Source organism: Tamandua tetradactyla, chromosome 20, assembly GCF_023851605.1.
Source record: "Tamandua tetradactyla isolate mTamTet1 chromosome 20, mTamTet1.pri, whole genome shotgun sequence".
NCBI lineage: Eukaryota > Metazoa > Chordata > Mammalia > Pilosa > Myrmecophagidae > Tamandua > Tamandua tetradactyla.
Genome location: NC_135346.1, coordinates 19,523,911 through 19,538,737, shown reverse-complemented (window position 1 = coordinate 19,538,737; position 14,827 = coordinate 19,523,911). Strand labels below are relative to the sequence as shown.

The window sequence follows — 14,827 nt, the reverse complement described above, 5'->3', positions numbered from 1 at the left end:
GCACGCCCTGAGCAGGGCCCCAAAGGAGGGGAAGGCATCAGGCAGGAGGGAGACGGCAGCAGGAAACAAACCGGTTGCATCTGACCAAGCACTGAGGGACTAGGGTGGCCGGCCCCCTGAGCCCCCAGCCCAAGCCCCCCAAGCCCTGCCACTCTGCACCCAAGCCTGGAGCCCCGGAGGACCCGGATCACCTCCCCTGGGCCCGCCCCATCTTCACGCCCTGCTGCCTGGAATCTGAGGCAGCCCTTGTTCTCTGGCAGGAGGGGAATTTAATGCCGCTGAGAGATGGCAGGTCGACAGGCGGAGAGAGATGAAAGTGTCCGCTCTGGCAGCCGGGCCTGCAGCTGCGGGAGACCCTCCCGCAGCCCCATCAGCCTCCCCAGCCATTGCCGATGTGATGCGGCAGGAAGAGCCCTCAAGGGGCCCTCAGGGGAGATGGGGGCCTCTGGGGACAGGACTTGCTGCAGGGCTGTGTAACCTTGGGGGCAGCTGGGCCTCTCTGTGCCCTGCCTACAGAGAGTTAACATGCCAGTGGCAGCCTGTCCCTCTCCCCAGCTCTCACTGTCACCATCAGTGCCTGTCGGCCCAGGGCCACGGGTGGGCAGTGGGGGAGCGGAGTGGGCTGTGTGATGACCTCCATCCCTCCATCTCTGGCACCTGGGAGGGGGTGGAAGTCAATGCAATCAGCTCAGGCCCCAGCGGCATTGACTGCAGCGGAACCACGCCACCATCCCACTCCCTTCTTTGTGGCAGCCCAGAGCTGGGCTGAGCCTGGAGAGAAAGGCTGGGCCCCCTGCCCCGTGTCCCCACTGGGGACGCTGTGGGTCTTGACACTAACTGTGAGGTGAGCTCGCTGCTCTGCAAAGCAACCCTGTCATTCACCCCCACCCCACAGTTCCTGGCTATGCAGGGGCACTCGGCCAAGGTCATCCAGCAAGGGCACACACATATCCAACATGGCCTTCTCACATGGTAACCGAGAGATGAGGGACCCACGTGTCCAGACTCCCAGCCCCCCTGGCCTCCTCCCTTCTTTGGGAGGCAGCTGGTCTCTCTCCCAGAGCAGCCTGGGGCAGGGGACTGGCAGCCAGGGGCTCGGGACCTAATCAGGGCCCTGCCAGCATCTTGCTCTGTAACTTGGGCATGTGATATACTCTCCCTGGGCCTCGGTTTCTCATCTATAAAACGGGTAACAATAATTTCCTGGAGTCAAAGGAGCAAACTTACTCAACGAACTGAGAGTGTCCAGACTGAAGACTGAGCCTTCAACCAGCCTTGGGTCAAGGGGAAAGGCCCCTGTAGGGAGCCCAGCTCTGGGTCCGCAGTCCCCCACCACAGCTGCAGGAGCTACTCTGCTTCCTCCTTCCTACACAGCATGGCCACAGGAAGTCCACAGAGCAGGGTCAAAGGCCCAGGCTAGAGTCTGGAGTCAGGCCCAGGGTGTGGGACAGGCCCCCAGTCTTGGGTGGAGGCATGAGAGCAGTGAGGGGACCAGGTTAGGGCGAGCCCGGCTGCCGTGGGGGGGAGGGGGCGCCTGGCAGGCACTGGGCAGGCTGGGCTGGGGGGAGGCCTTTGGCGGCCGCAGAGAACAAAGAGGCTGGGGTTGCCAGGATATTCTGTGGAGCTGAAGCCGGCGCTGGGGCTGGGAGAGGGGCCCCGATGATGGCCGTGGGAAATGCGCCTGCTGCCCCCAGGCCAGCTCCCTCGTCCAGACTGGCCTCGGGGCCAGGCGGCGGTAAGAGGGGCTGCCAGGGCCCCCACTCTCTTCCCAGAGTTGCATGGCTGTCAGGACAGAGACCCAGGAAATGCTGTGGGCGAAGATGCACATGGTTCAGTGTCAGAATCACTGAGGGGTCGCAGGTTCACAGTGCCATACAATGTCATAACACACATACCAGGGTAACACAGCGAGCATCACACAGCTACAGCACACACACAGAATCACCTGGGGCGAGCCCCAAGCCACATTCATGGTGGTCACACAGACCCAATGTCACATACACACACACAACCACCCAGTGTCTGTCACAGGGTCACCTAATTCCATGCGACAGTGTTGCATATCCAACATCACACACTCGCACACAGAATCATCCAATGTCACAGTGAGTTGCACAACCCAGTACCACACTGGGTCTGTACAGGGTTGTACAATGTCACAGGCGCACACACATAATCTCAAGGAACATCCCAAAATAACGTGGCTGCTGACTTTACATACCGACCCATGGCCACGCGAGGGCTCACAGCAGTCTCCCATGCACTGTCCCAGACTCATTTCATGTCACATCGTGTGTCACACATAGCCATACTGCTGCACGAGGCCTCATGTGGTGGCAGGGCCTTGAAGCACATATGCTCATACACGTGTGTGCACACCACACACACACACACACACTGGTCCGCTCAGGGTCTGCACAGAGGCTGGGCAGTATGCACCCCCAGCCTCTTGAGCTCCCCCTGACCTGCCCCCCCGAGCATGTCCTGAATGCCAGATCCCTCAGGTGGGGGGTCGGGGTGCCTGAGGTGAAGGAATGCCCCAGGAGGTCAGGCTCCCAGCTGCAGCAGAGGGGAGCTGAGGGTGCCCCGGCGGGGAGAGGACTTGGGCATACAACTCCATCGAGGAGCCTACCTCTAAGTGCTTTTCCTTCAGAGGGGAGGGAAGGGAGGTGAGCCAGCAACAGAAAGACAGTGGCGAGAGCCAGATATAGAGATGCAGAGACATGACAGAGGCCCAGAGACACATGGGGACTCAAGAGACGAGTGAAGACGAAGAGACAGACAGAAAAGAGAGTCAGAGAGACCGACAGAGGCGTCAGGACAGAGATGCACAGACAGTGAGCCAGATGGAGAAATGGAGGCAGAGACAGCCCCAGACACCAAGCCAGAGGCAGGCAGGCTGGTGCAGGGCAGGGTGGGGGCAGCTGGGCCCCCCCGTGGAGGAGGCTGGGCAGCTAGGGCTGCGGGGAGGACACACACCCAGGCAAGAGATGTGTGTGTGGCGGGCGGCAGGGTTGGGGGGGACAGCTTGGTGAGATTTAGGTGAATAATAGTTTTAAAATAGCAACACCAGCTGCCATTGACTGAGCACTGGCTCTTCCTTAGTGTGACCTCATCCCATCAACCGGCAACTTTATGGGGAACAGTCATTGTCCCCATTTCCCAGATGAGGCAACTGAGGCCTTGACAGCTGCCCAGGCCTTGCAGCTCTCCTTCCCCCTGCCTGAGGGCTCCCCCAGACACAGAGGTGCAGGGAGAAGGGCAGGCTGCAGCCGCTACATGGCGCAGCCCCAGAGGCCGAAGCTGGAAGGGGCTCTGAGCCCTGGGTGTCTCTGAGGTAGGGGGTGGGCCCAGAAGCCCTGGCTGGGCTGCGGGTTGGCACACTAACAGGTACAGGCAGGCTGAGTCACGGCACCCCCCTCAAGGCTGGCACTGGAGCCGTCCACCCCACACCTGCAGGTGTGCCAAAGAGGGCCGGCCGAGGCCATCTGCCGCCCCAGTGCTGCCAGCAGCCCGGCGGGGGCAGGCCGGGCCTCCTGCCCGGGCGCCCCCTGCCGGCCAGGCTACCCCCTCCGCCACCCTTTCCCCAGAATCCTCGTGGTCCCCCAAGGTTCTGGAGGTGCTGCAGTTTGCCTCGAGCTGGGGATGAGGGTGCCCCCGGCTGTAACGCCTCCTCCTACCACCCGCTGGATGCCGCCCCCCCCGCCCCCCCACCTCGGCAGAGCTGCCTGGAGAGATCACAGGCAGCCACATGAAAGGGAATTTTTCCCAGGCAGAGATGAAGGTGAAAGCCGCCTCCCACCGCCCCCACCCGCCCCCGCTGCGCCAGGCCTGGCTGCTGAGCCCCTGGTGCTCAAAGGGAGCCTGTGACACCCGGGAGGGGTTGGGGGTCAGAGGCCCCGCCCCGACGTGGCTGCCCCCCCACCCCCACAGGAACAATGGCAGGGACGCCTTGTCTCTCCCACCTCCCACACCACTCAGCTTCGGGAGCTGCCCCCTTCCTGAGAGCCCTCACCCCTCACCCCGGTGTGGAGGCAGAACCCAACCGTACCAGGAAGTTCAAGTCTAGCTGAACCCCCTCAGGCCAGGCCCAAAGCCGCCGCGCCCCCAGGTGGGTGGACGGTGGGCCTCACCCTCCAGGCTGGTCCCCGCATGTGCGTAAGGAGGGGACACACTGCACCTCCTCCTGGCCAGATCATGTGGCCACGTAGTGATTTCCCCAGGCAATGGCCTCTGAGGCTCAGACAACCTTGTGGGGTGGGGGCAGTCGGGCCAGAGTCAAAGCCAAGGGGCAACCCCAGCCCAGCAGCCCTCAGACCCAGAGAGGGTAGTGGTGTGTGTGTACCGGGCACAGCCGGGTCCCCATGACCCTGGGCTGGACGTGCTCCTGGGAAATCACATTGGTGGCTGGGGTAGTGCCAGGTCCCTTCCATGTGAGAAGAGAAAGAAGAACTGATTCAGTGGCTCAGACCTCAACCCAGTACTGTGGCTGCTTTGCCCTGATCAGGCCATGGTAGATTTAGGTGTTAAAGGAGGCCCAGGTGAGTGGAGATCGTGGGGGGCTGGGCTCTGAGGGGTGGGGTGCAGTCAGGCTGATGAGGATTCCCAGCACCAGCCACCCCCAGGTGAAGAGCTCCTCCACCCCACGTGCCAGGCTGGCTGCTCCTGCTCCCGTGTCCGGGCCTGGAAGGGCCTCTCTTCTCCAAGAGACCCCCGCTCTAGCCATCCCTGAGCCATCATCTTCTTCCTCTGCCAAGCAGTCCCAGATGACCCCTGCCCAGCAACAGCCCCCACACCAGCCCCCAAAACCGGAGAGCAAGAAGCCAGTGGTGCTTCGTGACACAAACATGCATTCGTTTTATTCACAAAACAGCCTGGTTTCCTAAAACAATACAAACAGCATGTTCATCAGCAGGAAGCCGGCGCCGGGCAGGGGGCCTGGGCTGCAGGGAGCCCGCAGGGCACCCATGCCCACCGGCGGGGTCGGGGGAGGGGGGCACGCAAAGAAGCCCTTTCTTCTGTCACCACCAGCAAGGCCAGAAAAAAAAGGACTTATTTTCTCTAAGGGAAGTAGCCAGGATCGGCAATATCGAGACATGGGCTCCCCAGATCTCAGTGGATAAGCAAACAGAACTTTCATTTTTTCCAAAATCATCACTGTTGGGGTGGGGGATCCCATTCTGGGGGACTGTGGGTGCAGCACAGCTGGCTCGGGCCAGGGGATTGCGGGGGTGCTCCCCCTCCCTCAGGAGCACCTCGCCAGCAGCTCTGCACGCGTGGATGGGTGGAAAGGGGCTTCTACACGGCGCCATCAACATTCTCTTTATAAACTTGAGTGGATTCTCCAGGCAAACTATGCACTATTTCATGGTCGGCAAGAATCAAAGGAAGTTTAAATGAGGGTGGAGTTAAACTGTGCTAAATTACAGTAGTGCTTATTAGTAACTAGATTTCAAAAGGTTACAGAAAATTTACATTCTCTACACAAAAACTGCATCTCCTGCACAGACAACATCAACATCGACACAGGAAGGAAACTGATTGTCCATTCTTTGCCCAGGAAGTCTCGGTAACTTTATAGATTCGTCTTTACCTCTTTTTGTTGTTGTTGTTGCTGCTGTTTTTCCGAAAAAGCAGTAAACTTTTTTTTTTCCTTGTCTTTCTCTTTTTATGCTAGGGACGTGGAGATGTTAAACGACAACAAAAAATATATATATAAAAACAGGAATGAAATCTGTGAGAGAATATTTTTGGTTCTAAAGACGGGTGCATCCATTTGTCTTCGCCCGAATCCCTTGCTGGAGACCACGCGAGCAGTGACATTGCACGGAGAGGGCAGCTTTGGGTTCCCACCGCCGTCACTGAAACCACCGGAAGGCGGCTCCCGTCGGAAGCATCACCTTCTGGCGGGGGCGGGAGACAAAAACAAGGAGAGAGTTCCGTCAGGGTCCGGGTGGGCCTGGTGCAAAGACGCTCCCCCGTGGATGGCCTCGTGGCGGAGGGACGGGCACAGAGTGAACGCAGCCACCCGTGTGGAGCTCCTGCCCGTCCCGCTGAGCCGCGGGAGGGCCTCCCGAGTCACTGCGCCCAGGAGCTCTCCTTCCAGGCGGGAAGACCCCTGCCCCTGGCCCACAGGCAACGGGCGCCAGGAGGCTGTGGTGCACCTGGGAGTTGTGTGCACGTTTCTGTCCAACGAGCGTGTAAACGTGTGCACGGCCTGTGTACACGGCTGTGTGCCTTGCGCTATGCTACAGTGTGCAGTGTGTACTGAGCTGGGTGTGTGTATAGGGAGGGATACTTGGTGTGTTTACCAAGAAGCCAGGTCTGTAATAAGAGAATGTGTATTGGGGCAAGGGTGTGTGTGTGTGTGTGTACATGCGTCTACACTGGATGAGAGTGTGTGCAGACACACAGGTGTGTTTTCTGGGTGGGAGAGCAGATACATGAAGTCAGGGGTTTTGGGAGGGCGGGTGGTTGCGGGGTGAGGGGAGTTGGCCAGAAGGCCATTCTGGGGATACCATCGTTGTTTTCCAACTATTCTGGACATTTGCATCAAGCCTACTTGTATTGGGGCAGGGACAGTTGGCTGAAAAGAAGCTTTTGTATCCAGGCTGGTCATCCCAGCCAGGGCTGCCACGGCTGGGAGCACAGGGGTAGGACCTGCCATGGTGGTGGCGAGAAAGCAGCATGGTAACCCCTCTGGCTTCTCTAAAGCAGTTCCACAGTGGACAGGCCTTGCCCACAAACCACAGGGCCACAGGACCCCTGGCCATTAGCTGTGCAGCTAGACTGCACTCTGGGGCCCCAAGGTACCCCATCAACTGAGTGCCCAGACCCAGGGCTCTTCCAGGCCCCAGAGCAAGGCAGGCAGCACTGCTCTAGCTCTACCCTCGGGGGCACTTTAGGGCAAGGCTGGGCTCTGGAAGGGCAAGTAGTGGGGCCTCAAGGCCACTGGACAGAACCCTCAAAAGCGTCAGGGCAGAGAGTTCTAGAATCTTAGGTCAAGGACCAGAAGCTTTAGGAAGCGTCTGAGAATCAGAAATATATAGGGAATCAACACCTGACCCAGAATCCCAGGAGGGAAATCAGAATCTGGGCCCCGGTGGGGAATGCCAGGCCCTGGCCTGGGACTTTAGGCTTGCCATGCAAACTATAACCTGAAGGGATCTTGTGTGACTGTTGGGGCAGTGAACTGGTATCTTGGAACCTGGCTCAGAACCCCAGGGCCCAAGAACTGGCTTGGGCATCCCTCAGACACTCCGGTAAGGGAAGGTGGGGCCGGGGGTGAGGGGTGGGGTCGGTTCGGATGGACAAACGCAAGAGCCCACACACCTCCCTCTAAGGCGTCGTTACCTCCAAAGCGGCGGAAGGCTTCTTTTTGAGTTCCTCACATTTTCTGAATTTGCAAATCTGATGGCCAGTCTTTCGGTTCCTACAACTGCTGCACTGCTCGCAGTTGATGCGCCGCCGACAGGGCGCGCACATGCCGCAGCGTTTCCGCTTCTTCTTGCCCGAGCTGATGGCGGAGGCCAGCTCTCCCTGCATGGGGTACTCGGCCAGGCCGGCCATGTGCAGCGCGCTCTCGGCCAGGAACACGCCCGCCGGGGTCATGATGAAGAGGCCTGGGTTGATGGGAAAGGCACCCAGGTAGGGGAAGTCGGACTGGCCGTTGAGGGCTTCGGCCCCCGCCACGGCCTCCATGTCGGGCAGCCCGGCGCCCGCCTCGCTCATGAGCGGCAGGTGCTCCTGCACCACGCGCTTCAGCATCTCCGTGGACTGCGCGAACTGCTGCAGCGTCAGCTGTCCCTCGGCTGCCAGCTCCGTGGCCCGCTCGGCCTTGCTCAGCAGACCGGCCACAGCACCGCTTTTGTGCTTTGAGGTAGGGTTGCTTTTGTCCACCACCATGGCCGCCGCCAGGTCGTGCCCATTGGCTAACAGGGAGGCGGCGGCCGCGGCTGCGGCAGCCTTGTCGGCAGCCTCCCCGGCCATCATGCTGCCGCCCCCGAAGGAAGAGTAGTGGGAGAGCGGGCGGGAGCGGCGCAGGCTCTTGTTGAGGGGTTCGCTGATGATGCCGCTCTTGTTGCGGCGCTCCGGCGGTGGGGCGTCATCCGCCACCGAGGCCGGTGCCACGGTGGCTGCCGTCGCGCTCTTGTCGGCCGTTCCCGCCTTCGGGCCACTGCTGCCGCTGCCATTGCTGCTGCTGCTGCTGCTGCTGCTGCTGCCGCTGCCGCTGCCGCTGCTACCGCCGGCGTCCTGTGAACCACCACTGAGGCTTGACATGGTGGGGCCGGGGCCCGGACCCCGCCACCAGGGGCGCCTGCCGACTGCCGGGGGTCTGCAGGGGAGAGAGCGCTCCCGGCCCTGCCGCCTGAGACGGGGGGTGCCTGCTGGGCGTCGACACTCAGGGCAGGCACATGGTCAGATGCCCACGTGGAAGCGTCTTCACTCTGCCGGGACAAGAGGACACAGAGTCAGGGCAGCGGTGAACACCTTCTCCTCGGCATCACGCCGGTGTCGCCTTCACACGGGTGGCACGAAGTACCAGGCCCGCCCTGGCTAAGAATGCGGTGTTTGTAGCTACATCATTTAAGAGTCACAAGAATACTCTGAAGCAGTGGCTAGCAAGAGTCTGTTTTACAGATGACAAAGCCTAGGTAGAGGAGAATTGTCCAATCTGTGGACACAGCCGCAGAGGGCACGGTGGAGGCTCAGCCCAGCTCTCCACAGCCCCAAGCTGCCCTGTGCTGTCTGGGGAGACCTGATGCCGGCAGGCGGTCCTGGAGGTGGGAGAGAGTTGGAGGTATTTAGGAACCCACAAACTTAAGAGTTATCTTGCTCCCCTGACCCATCCAAGGATGAGTCCGAACAGCCTTGGAAGGGCTATAAGGTACAGATAGCCTCAAAGTCCAGGACACTGCCCCTGGCTTCCCCTGGGGAGATCCCTAATCGCTCTGTTATTTCAAGACTCTGTTTAAGTCCTGCAGGTAAAAGGCCCTCTTTGACTTTGTTTAGCCCAGTTTGCCCAACAGAACAGACTCATTTTAGGGGGTCACCGTAGGGCAGGCAGCACGGGGCAGAGGCCCGCCTCTCCTGCAAGAATGGAGGACAGGCTTGTGCCCACCTCCTCCTCAGCCCCCAAAACACAGTCAGTGTCCTGTCAGACCCCACCTCTGTCTCTGCTCAGGCCTCACTGCTGTGCTCTGGCTGGAATCCCAGAGATTGGGGAGGAAGCAGGGGCCTTACAAGGCCTGCAGAGAGGGGCCGGGGCTGGGTGCTGCAGTGAGCGGGCAGGAGGGGTCTCTGGCTGGCCCAGGCTGGGACTGAGGGTGTAGGTGTGACCCTCCAGGGAACAAAGCCTGGTGGGGAGCTGTCCCTGTACCACGCCATGTTTCTCAGGCACCACTTCCCAGGACAGGGCCTGCTCAACCCACGCCCATGGCTAAGGCACTTGAGTGGCCAGTATCCTTGGCCAGGAGCTCCAGAAGGAACCAAGGTCTGGATGGATTGGGGTGAGCTCTCTAGCACCCCTTCCCTGGTGAGCCCGCTGCAGTCCAGCACACCCGGAGAGGGGTGGAGGCCAGGGCCCAGCCTCTGAGCAGCTGGTGGCCCAAGGGGGAGGAACACATCTGGCTGGGCCTGGCCTGCCTTGGGCCTTAGGGCGGCACACACTGGATCTTTGTCCCCAGGCAACCCCACCATCCCCTAGTCACAGGACTTGGCCTGACCCAGGATATCATCCAGCTCAGCCCTCTGCATTTACAGAGGGGGAAACTGAGGCCCTGGGCAGGCAAGGCTTCTGCCCCAGGACTGCTAAGGAGTGGGTGCAAAGAGGAGGGGGTGCAGGAAAGGGATGAGCTCCATCTCCAGGATGGGAAGAAGGGCAGGCACCCACCAAGCCAGCCACTCCCTGGCCCTCCCCAGCAGGCATGACCCCACCTGGGGCCCTTTCCCAGTGAGGGGAGCTGAGTGGTGAGGGCAGAGTGGGGTGAGCTGACAGGACACAACCCAGAGGGCCCTAGGGGGTCAGGCTGAGCGGGTGACAGCAGAGAAGCCAGAGTTGTGCTAAGGGAAGGAGGTCAAGTGTGACCGAGGCTGGCTGTGGTCTGTCCCACCTTCCCAGGCCCACACCAAGGCCCACTCTTGGGCCCCTCCCCTCAGAGGCTGGTGACCTCTGGGCATCAGTGACCCTGGCTAGGTGACTCACGAGGGCCAGTGAGATCAGGCCGGAGATAGACCCCTCCCTGCCAAGCTCAACACCCTCACCCTGGATTCAACCCCAGCAGCCCCAGATACAGGGTGAGGGGAGCAGACAGGAGAAGGCAGACGCCTGCAGGTTGGCGAGGCGGGGAGGGGAGCAGCCTGGGCCCCAGCCCCTGTGTGTGTCCCCCGCCTCTGCAGCCTCCTAGCTGGTGGCAGAAATCGATGGCTGCATTAACGTCTCTCCTGCTCTGCTTGCTCCCTCCCTCCCCCCGGCTCCAGGATCCAGCTCTGCATGCGGGGAGGGCAGGTCACTTAGAAGTCAGCTCCCTCTGACACCACCAGGCCTGCCTTCAGGGCTGGATCTCTGGCTGAGGCGCTCTGCTTTTGTCTTCGTCCTGAGTCTCTCTGGGTGGGGAATGAACCTGTTTATCTCTGGCCCTCTCTTTGAATCTCTCCAATCCTGTGCTTTTCTGTCCTTCCTCAGAGACTACACTCCCCCAGCCTTCAGACATGCTGAGCTTGGGACCAGAGGACGCGATATGTTGCTGAACAGGTGCTGCAGGCAAAAATATCGTGGTTTGTCAGGCACAGTAAATGAAAGGGGGGGGTGGTGGTAGTGTAAGGGGGACTAACTCTGTCCTCAAACCCTGGAGTAGGCAGACACCTGCATTTAGTCCTCCAGACCTGGTCCCCTAGCTTGTCCTAACTCTATCTCTGTATCTGGCTCACTTTTTCCTTCAGACCCTGGGAAAAGCTGATGCCCTGGTCCCAGTGGATCCCTGACCACAGGGAAGGACACAGACATCCTCCCAAGCCCCCACCTTCTATTACAGGGTATATAGCTACCCACTCCCAGGCCAGGCAGGGCCTGGCAGTGCCCAGGCAGCAGGGGAGGAGCTGGGGCTGCGTTGAAGCGGAGCGGGAACGAGCGGGAGGGAAAGCTGGCGGGCAGGCGGGCGGCGGCGGCGGGCGCATCCATCATCGGCCCTGCCAGGAACGCATCCAGCCCCCAAAAAGAAATACTGCGCCTGAGGAGGGACAACAAAGGGCTCCGTTTCATCAGCAATGCGGAGCCAGCGCCCCGCCGCCCCGCCAGCCGCGGTCAGCCCACAAAGGACCCCTTTGTCCATGCAGGAGCCGGGCCGGCCGGGAGCTGGGACCAGGGGCTGAAGGGCGGGGACAGAGCCCAGGGGGTGGGGTGGGGGGAGGAGAGGGAGCCAGTCGTGGAGAGCCGGGGGGCAGAGGGGAACATGAGGCGGGACAGAGACAGGTGGTGGGGACCCTGAAACGGACAACTTGAGGGGTGGGTCAGAGAAAGGGGGGCCTGGGGAGGACGGGGCAAAGGGTCAAGGCCAGAGGACAGAATGTGTCATGGGGAACAGGACTGGAGCAAAGGGGCTCAAACAGACCCAGGGACCCAGGACACCTAGCCCAGACTCCAAGGCATGAGAGTCTGAGACGTGGAAACAACCCTGAGGTCTCAGTGACCTGAGGATGGGCATGTCCACAGGAGAGGGGGAAGCAGGTTGGGAGGGAGCTGGGGGGCCATGGGCTCGTGAGCTCAGAGTCGCCCCGTGGGCTCAAGCTCGCTGGCTGAGCTGGGAAGAGGGAGAGTCAAAGCAGGAGCCTCCCTTCCCGCAGGGGGTGGTACTCCTGGTCACCCCCAAGGCCTGGTCGGCCCCAGGAGGCACAGACCTCGCCCCCTCTGGGCAGCCCACTTCCAAGGGTGACATTCCCGCTGCTGTAACTGGCTCCCTAATCCTACCAGCGAGCATCTACTGAGCGCTTCCTGTGCCCAGGCCCATGCACCTTTGCTTTATATGCCTTTTTTCATTGACTCCTCCCCGGAACTCAGTGAGATGGGAACTGTTAACCAGTTTGAGGAAACAGGCTCAGAGAAGGTCAAGCCACCATCAGCCCGAGGTCAAACAACGGGTGTCGACATGGGACAGGATTTGAACCAGGAGTCCAAGTGTTGGTCAGCCTGCTCTATGGCCTCCTTTGTTCTACCTGGGCAACTGGCACAATGTCCCAGGGCAAGATGACCCAGCTGCCCTGGAGGCTGTCCCCTGCCCCGCCCCCCGGAGTCGTTACCGTGCTTGTCACCTCTCCATGGTGTATGCGTGGGGCCGAGCTGTCACAGGCCCCAGGGGAGCAGCCCCTCCTGGAGGGCTTGGAGATGCCCAGGCAGGAACCCGGAATGCTGGGTGATGTTATAATGCCAGCTGCAATGAGGTCACCAGAGGTGGTGGCAGTGCCTTCCCCCCACCCTCAGCGCCACCAGGGCCGGATGCCTTGGGGGGCACTATGGGAGGGCCTGGTGCTGTCTGCAGGCAGACACATACATAGGTCCACGGCTAGACACTCGGCTGCACACAGCCCCCCGCTGCCTGCCCCAGCAGTGGTTCCAGGGAGGGCCCGTGTGGTTTTGGGGAGATGGCAGAGAATGCAGACCTCACACTGCCCTCGAGGAGGGCACAGGAGCTGGGTGGTGGTCAGATAAAGCCATGTGAAATGAGAGCTGGATGGGGGCTGAGCTGGAAGGCGAGGCAGAGCTGGGAGTTAAGGATAAGGAGAGGCTACCAGAGAGGTAGGAAGCCCAGGCTAGAAAGAGGGCATCGTAAAGAAGTGAGGGGAGTGGACACGAGGTGTGGGAATGAGGTTGGCACCATCCCAACCAGGCAGAACTTTGAAGTCAAGGGCAAGAGTTTTTTCCCCCAGCAGCTTTAGTGTGGTATAATTTACATACTATAAAATTCACTCATTTTTAAGTGTACAACTCAACAATTTTCAGTTAAGTTGACAGAGTTGTGCAACCAGCAAACACAACCAAGAACAGGATTTGAGCACGGTGCCAGCCTCCTCCACCCCTTTGTCGGCTGGAGGATGGGATGGGGGGGCGGCAGTAGGAGGGGAAGGGGACTGCAGTTAGGCTGGACCCAGAGGCTCTGCCCTGCACAGCCGGCATCATCTGGGCACGCCAGTGTGCAGACTTGCACGCCTGACTCAAGGCACCCCTCCCCACGCCTTCACACATGCCCCTGACACCCGGCTCATACTTCTCCACCCACCTTGGTGGGCTGGTCTCCTTGACCTCCAAGGGAGGCGACATGGACAGACAGACTGAGGGTGGACAGACCACGGACTGTGGTGGCTGGGCTGGGCTGAGCAACAGGGTGGGGGGCTGGGGGTTTCCATCTCTGATGGCCGTGATTCAGCCTGGGGAGTTTCCAGAGGGGGAAAAAAGGCCCCACGCAGGTCTGGGGAGCTGCACAAGGGCCAGTGGTCTTGAAGGCAGCGAGAAGGGGGCCCTGGCGGGTAGCACAGGGCACATGCCCAGCTACGGACAGACGCACGTGACCACGGGAGGAGCCAGCAGGTGGCCTGAGGTGGACGTGTCCTCAACACCTCTAGGGTCTCAAGACTGACTGCCAAGGGCACATCTACATTTCCCGGCTTCTACACTCCACCGTGTCTGAGGATTGAAACATGTGAGACCCAAGGGTTTTTTTTGGTGCATGGTACGGGAATTAAACTCAGGTCTCCTGCATGGCAGGCGAGCATTCTACCGCTGGCCCACCCGACGGTTTTGAGGAAACTCCCTTAGAAGTCCCAGAAACAGCTGGAGAAAGGGATCAGTTCATTTCCTGGTCAGGAACACGGAAGCCCCAGGCAGGAGATAACGTCCCATCCTGGGGCTCTGGGGAGTGAGACGGAGTGCCTGGGTACCTCTGGTTCGGACACCGCCTGGTCTTTCTTAGCAGGCTCCTCCCTCAGGCCTGCTTCCTTCCCCGGAAGGACCAAAGGATCAGGAGCCCTCCCTTGCCGTGTGACCTTAGCACATGTCTCGGCCAGTTGCCCCGTCTGTAATGCAGGACCAGGATGGTAAGAGCTAACGCGTACATGTACGGGACCTTTCCACTCAGTTAATCCGCACACCAGCCCTGAAGGGCTGGGACTGCCCCGCTGAGAACCGGTGATCTGATAAACACTTGTGATGTACAGCAAAAACCCTGTCCTCTCCACTTGGGGCCCCTGGATCCTGGACTGAACATGATCCCTAAGTCACCAAACATGATGCCTGAGCTGAGCCCACCCTGGCATCGGCGCTCACAGACCTACGCAGGGCCGCCTCCCAGCGCCGCGACACAGCTGGGGCCCGAGAACCTAGTTCAGAGATACAGGAGCCAAGGCACGGGGCGGGGACAGGGGAATCTGTCCTTCCAAGGAAAACCACTGGGTGTGTGTGTGGGGGAGTGCCAGCAGGATGGGCGGGGGGACTGGGGTCCTGAGGTCCAGCTGGTGGCTCTACTCTGTGCTTTCCTGCCTGCCGACTTCCACCAGGCCTTTCCCCCACACCGAGCCTCAGTTTCCCATCTGTAAAATGGAAGAGAGTGAACCTTGTTCCTCATTCCTCACTCCCAACTGCAGGGAGTGACCCAGCGGGCCCTCTGGGGCGGGGGATGGAGAGTTGGGAAGAAAGACCCCAGAGATGCCCCCGACCCGAGGACGGCTGACAGCGGGTCCTCACGGTGAACACTCGCTCACTCTCTGCCAGGCAGTGTGCCAAGCGTTTCACATTTTCTCACTGGATCCTCACCACAACTCTTTATTATTGCCCTCAGTT

At 60.4% G+C, this 14,827-nt stretch overlaps 1 protein-coding gene and 1 long non-coding RNA gene across 5 annotated transcripts in view; one reads left to right on the top strand and one right to left on the bottom strand.

Moving 5' to 3' along the window:
- Positions 1-4,833: 4,833 nt before the first annotated feature.
- The window catches only part of CXXC5 (CXXC finger protein 5), a 33,153-nt gene continuing 23,159 nt past the window's right edge, over positions 4,834-14,827 (bottom strand). For 2 of the 4 annotated variants that reach the window (XM_077138645.1, XM_077138644.1), the window contains exons 2-3: positions 7,354-8,447; positions 4,834-5,903 (exon numbers count right to left, since the gene is read on the bottom strand). In XM_077138645.1, coding sequence (XP_076994760.1) covers positions 5,859-5,903; positions 7,354-8,280 — 972 coding nt within the window. In that variant the 5' untranslated portion in view covers positions 8,281-8,447 and the 3' untranslated portion in view covers positions 4,834-5,858. Of the gene's footprint in view, positions 5,904-7,353; positions 8,448-12,294; positions 12,425-14,827 lie in introns of those variants that run through there. The other 2 variants (XM_077138643.1, XM_077138646.1) reach the window with 2 other exon arrangements.
- On the top strand, positions 12,465-14,232 carry LOC143665049 (uncharacterized). The gene is made up of 3 exons (XR_013166725.1): positions 12,465-12,790; positions 13,615-13,691; positions 13,965-14,232. It is a non-coding gene; the product is annotated as an uncharacterized LOC143665049 (long non-coding RNA).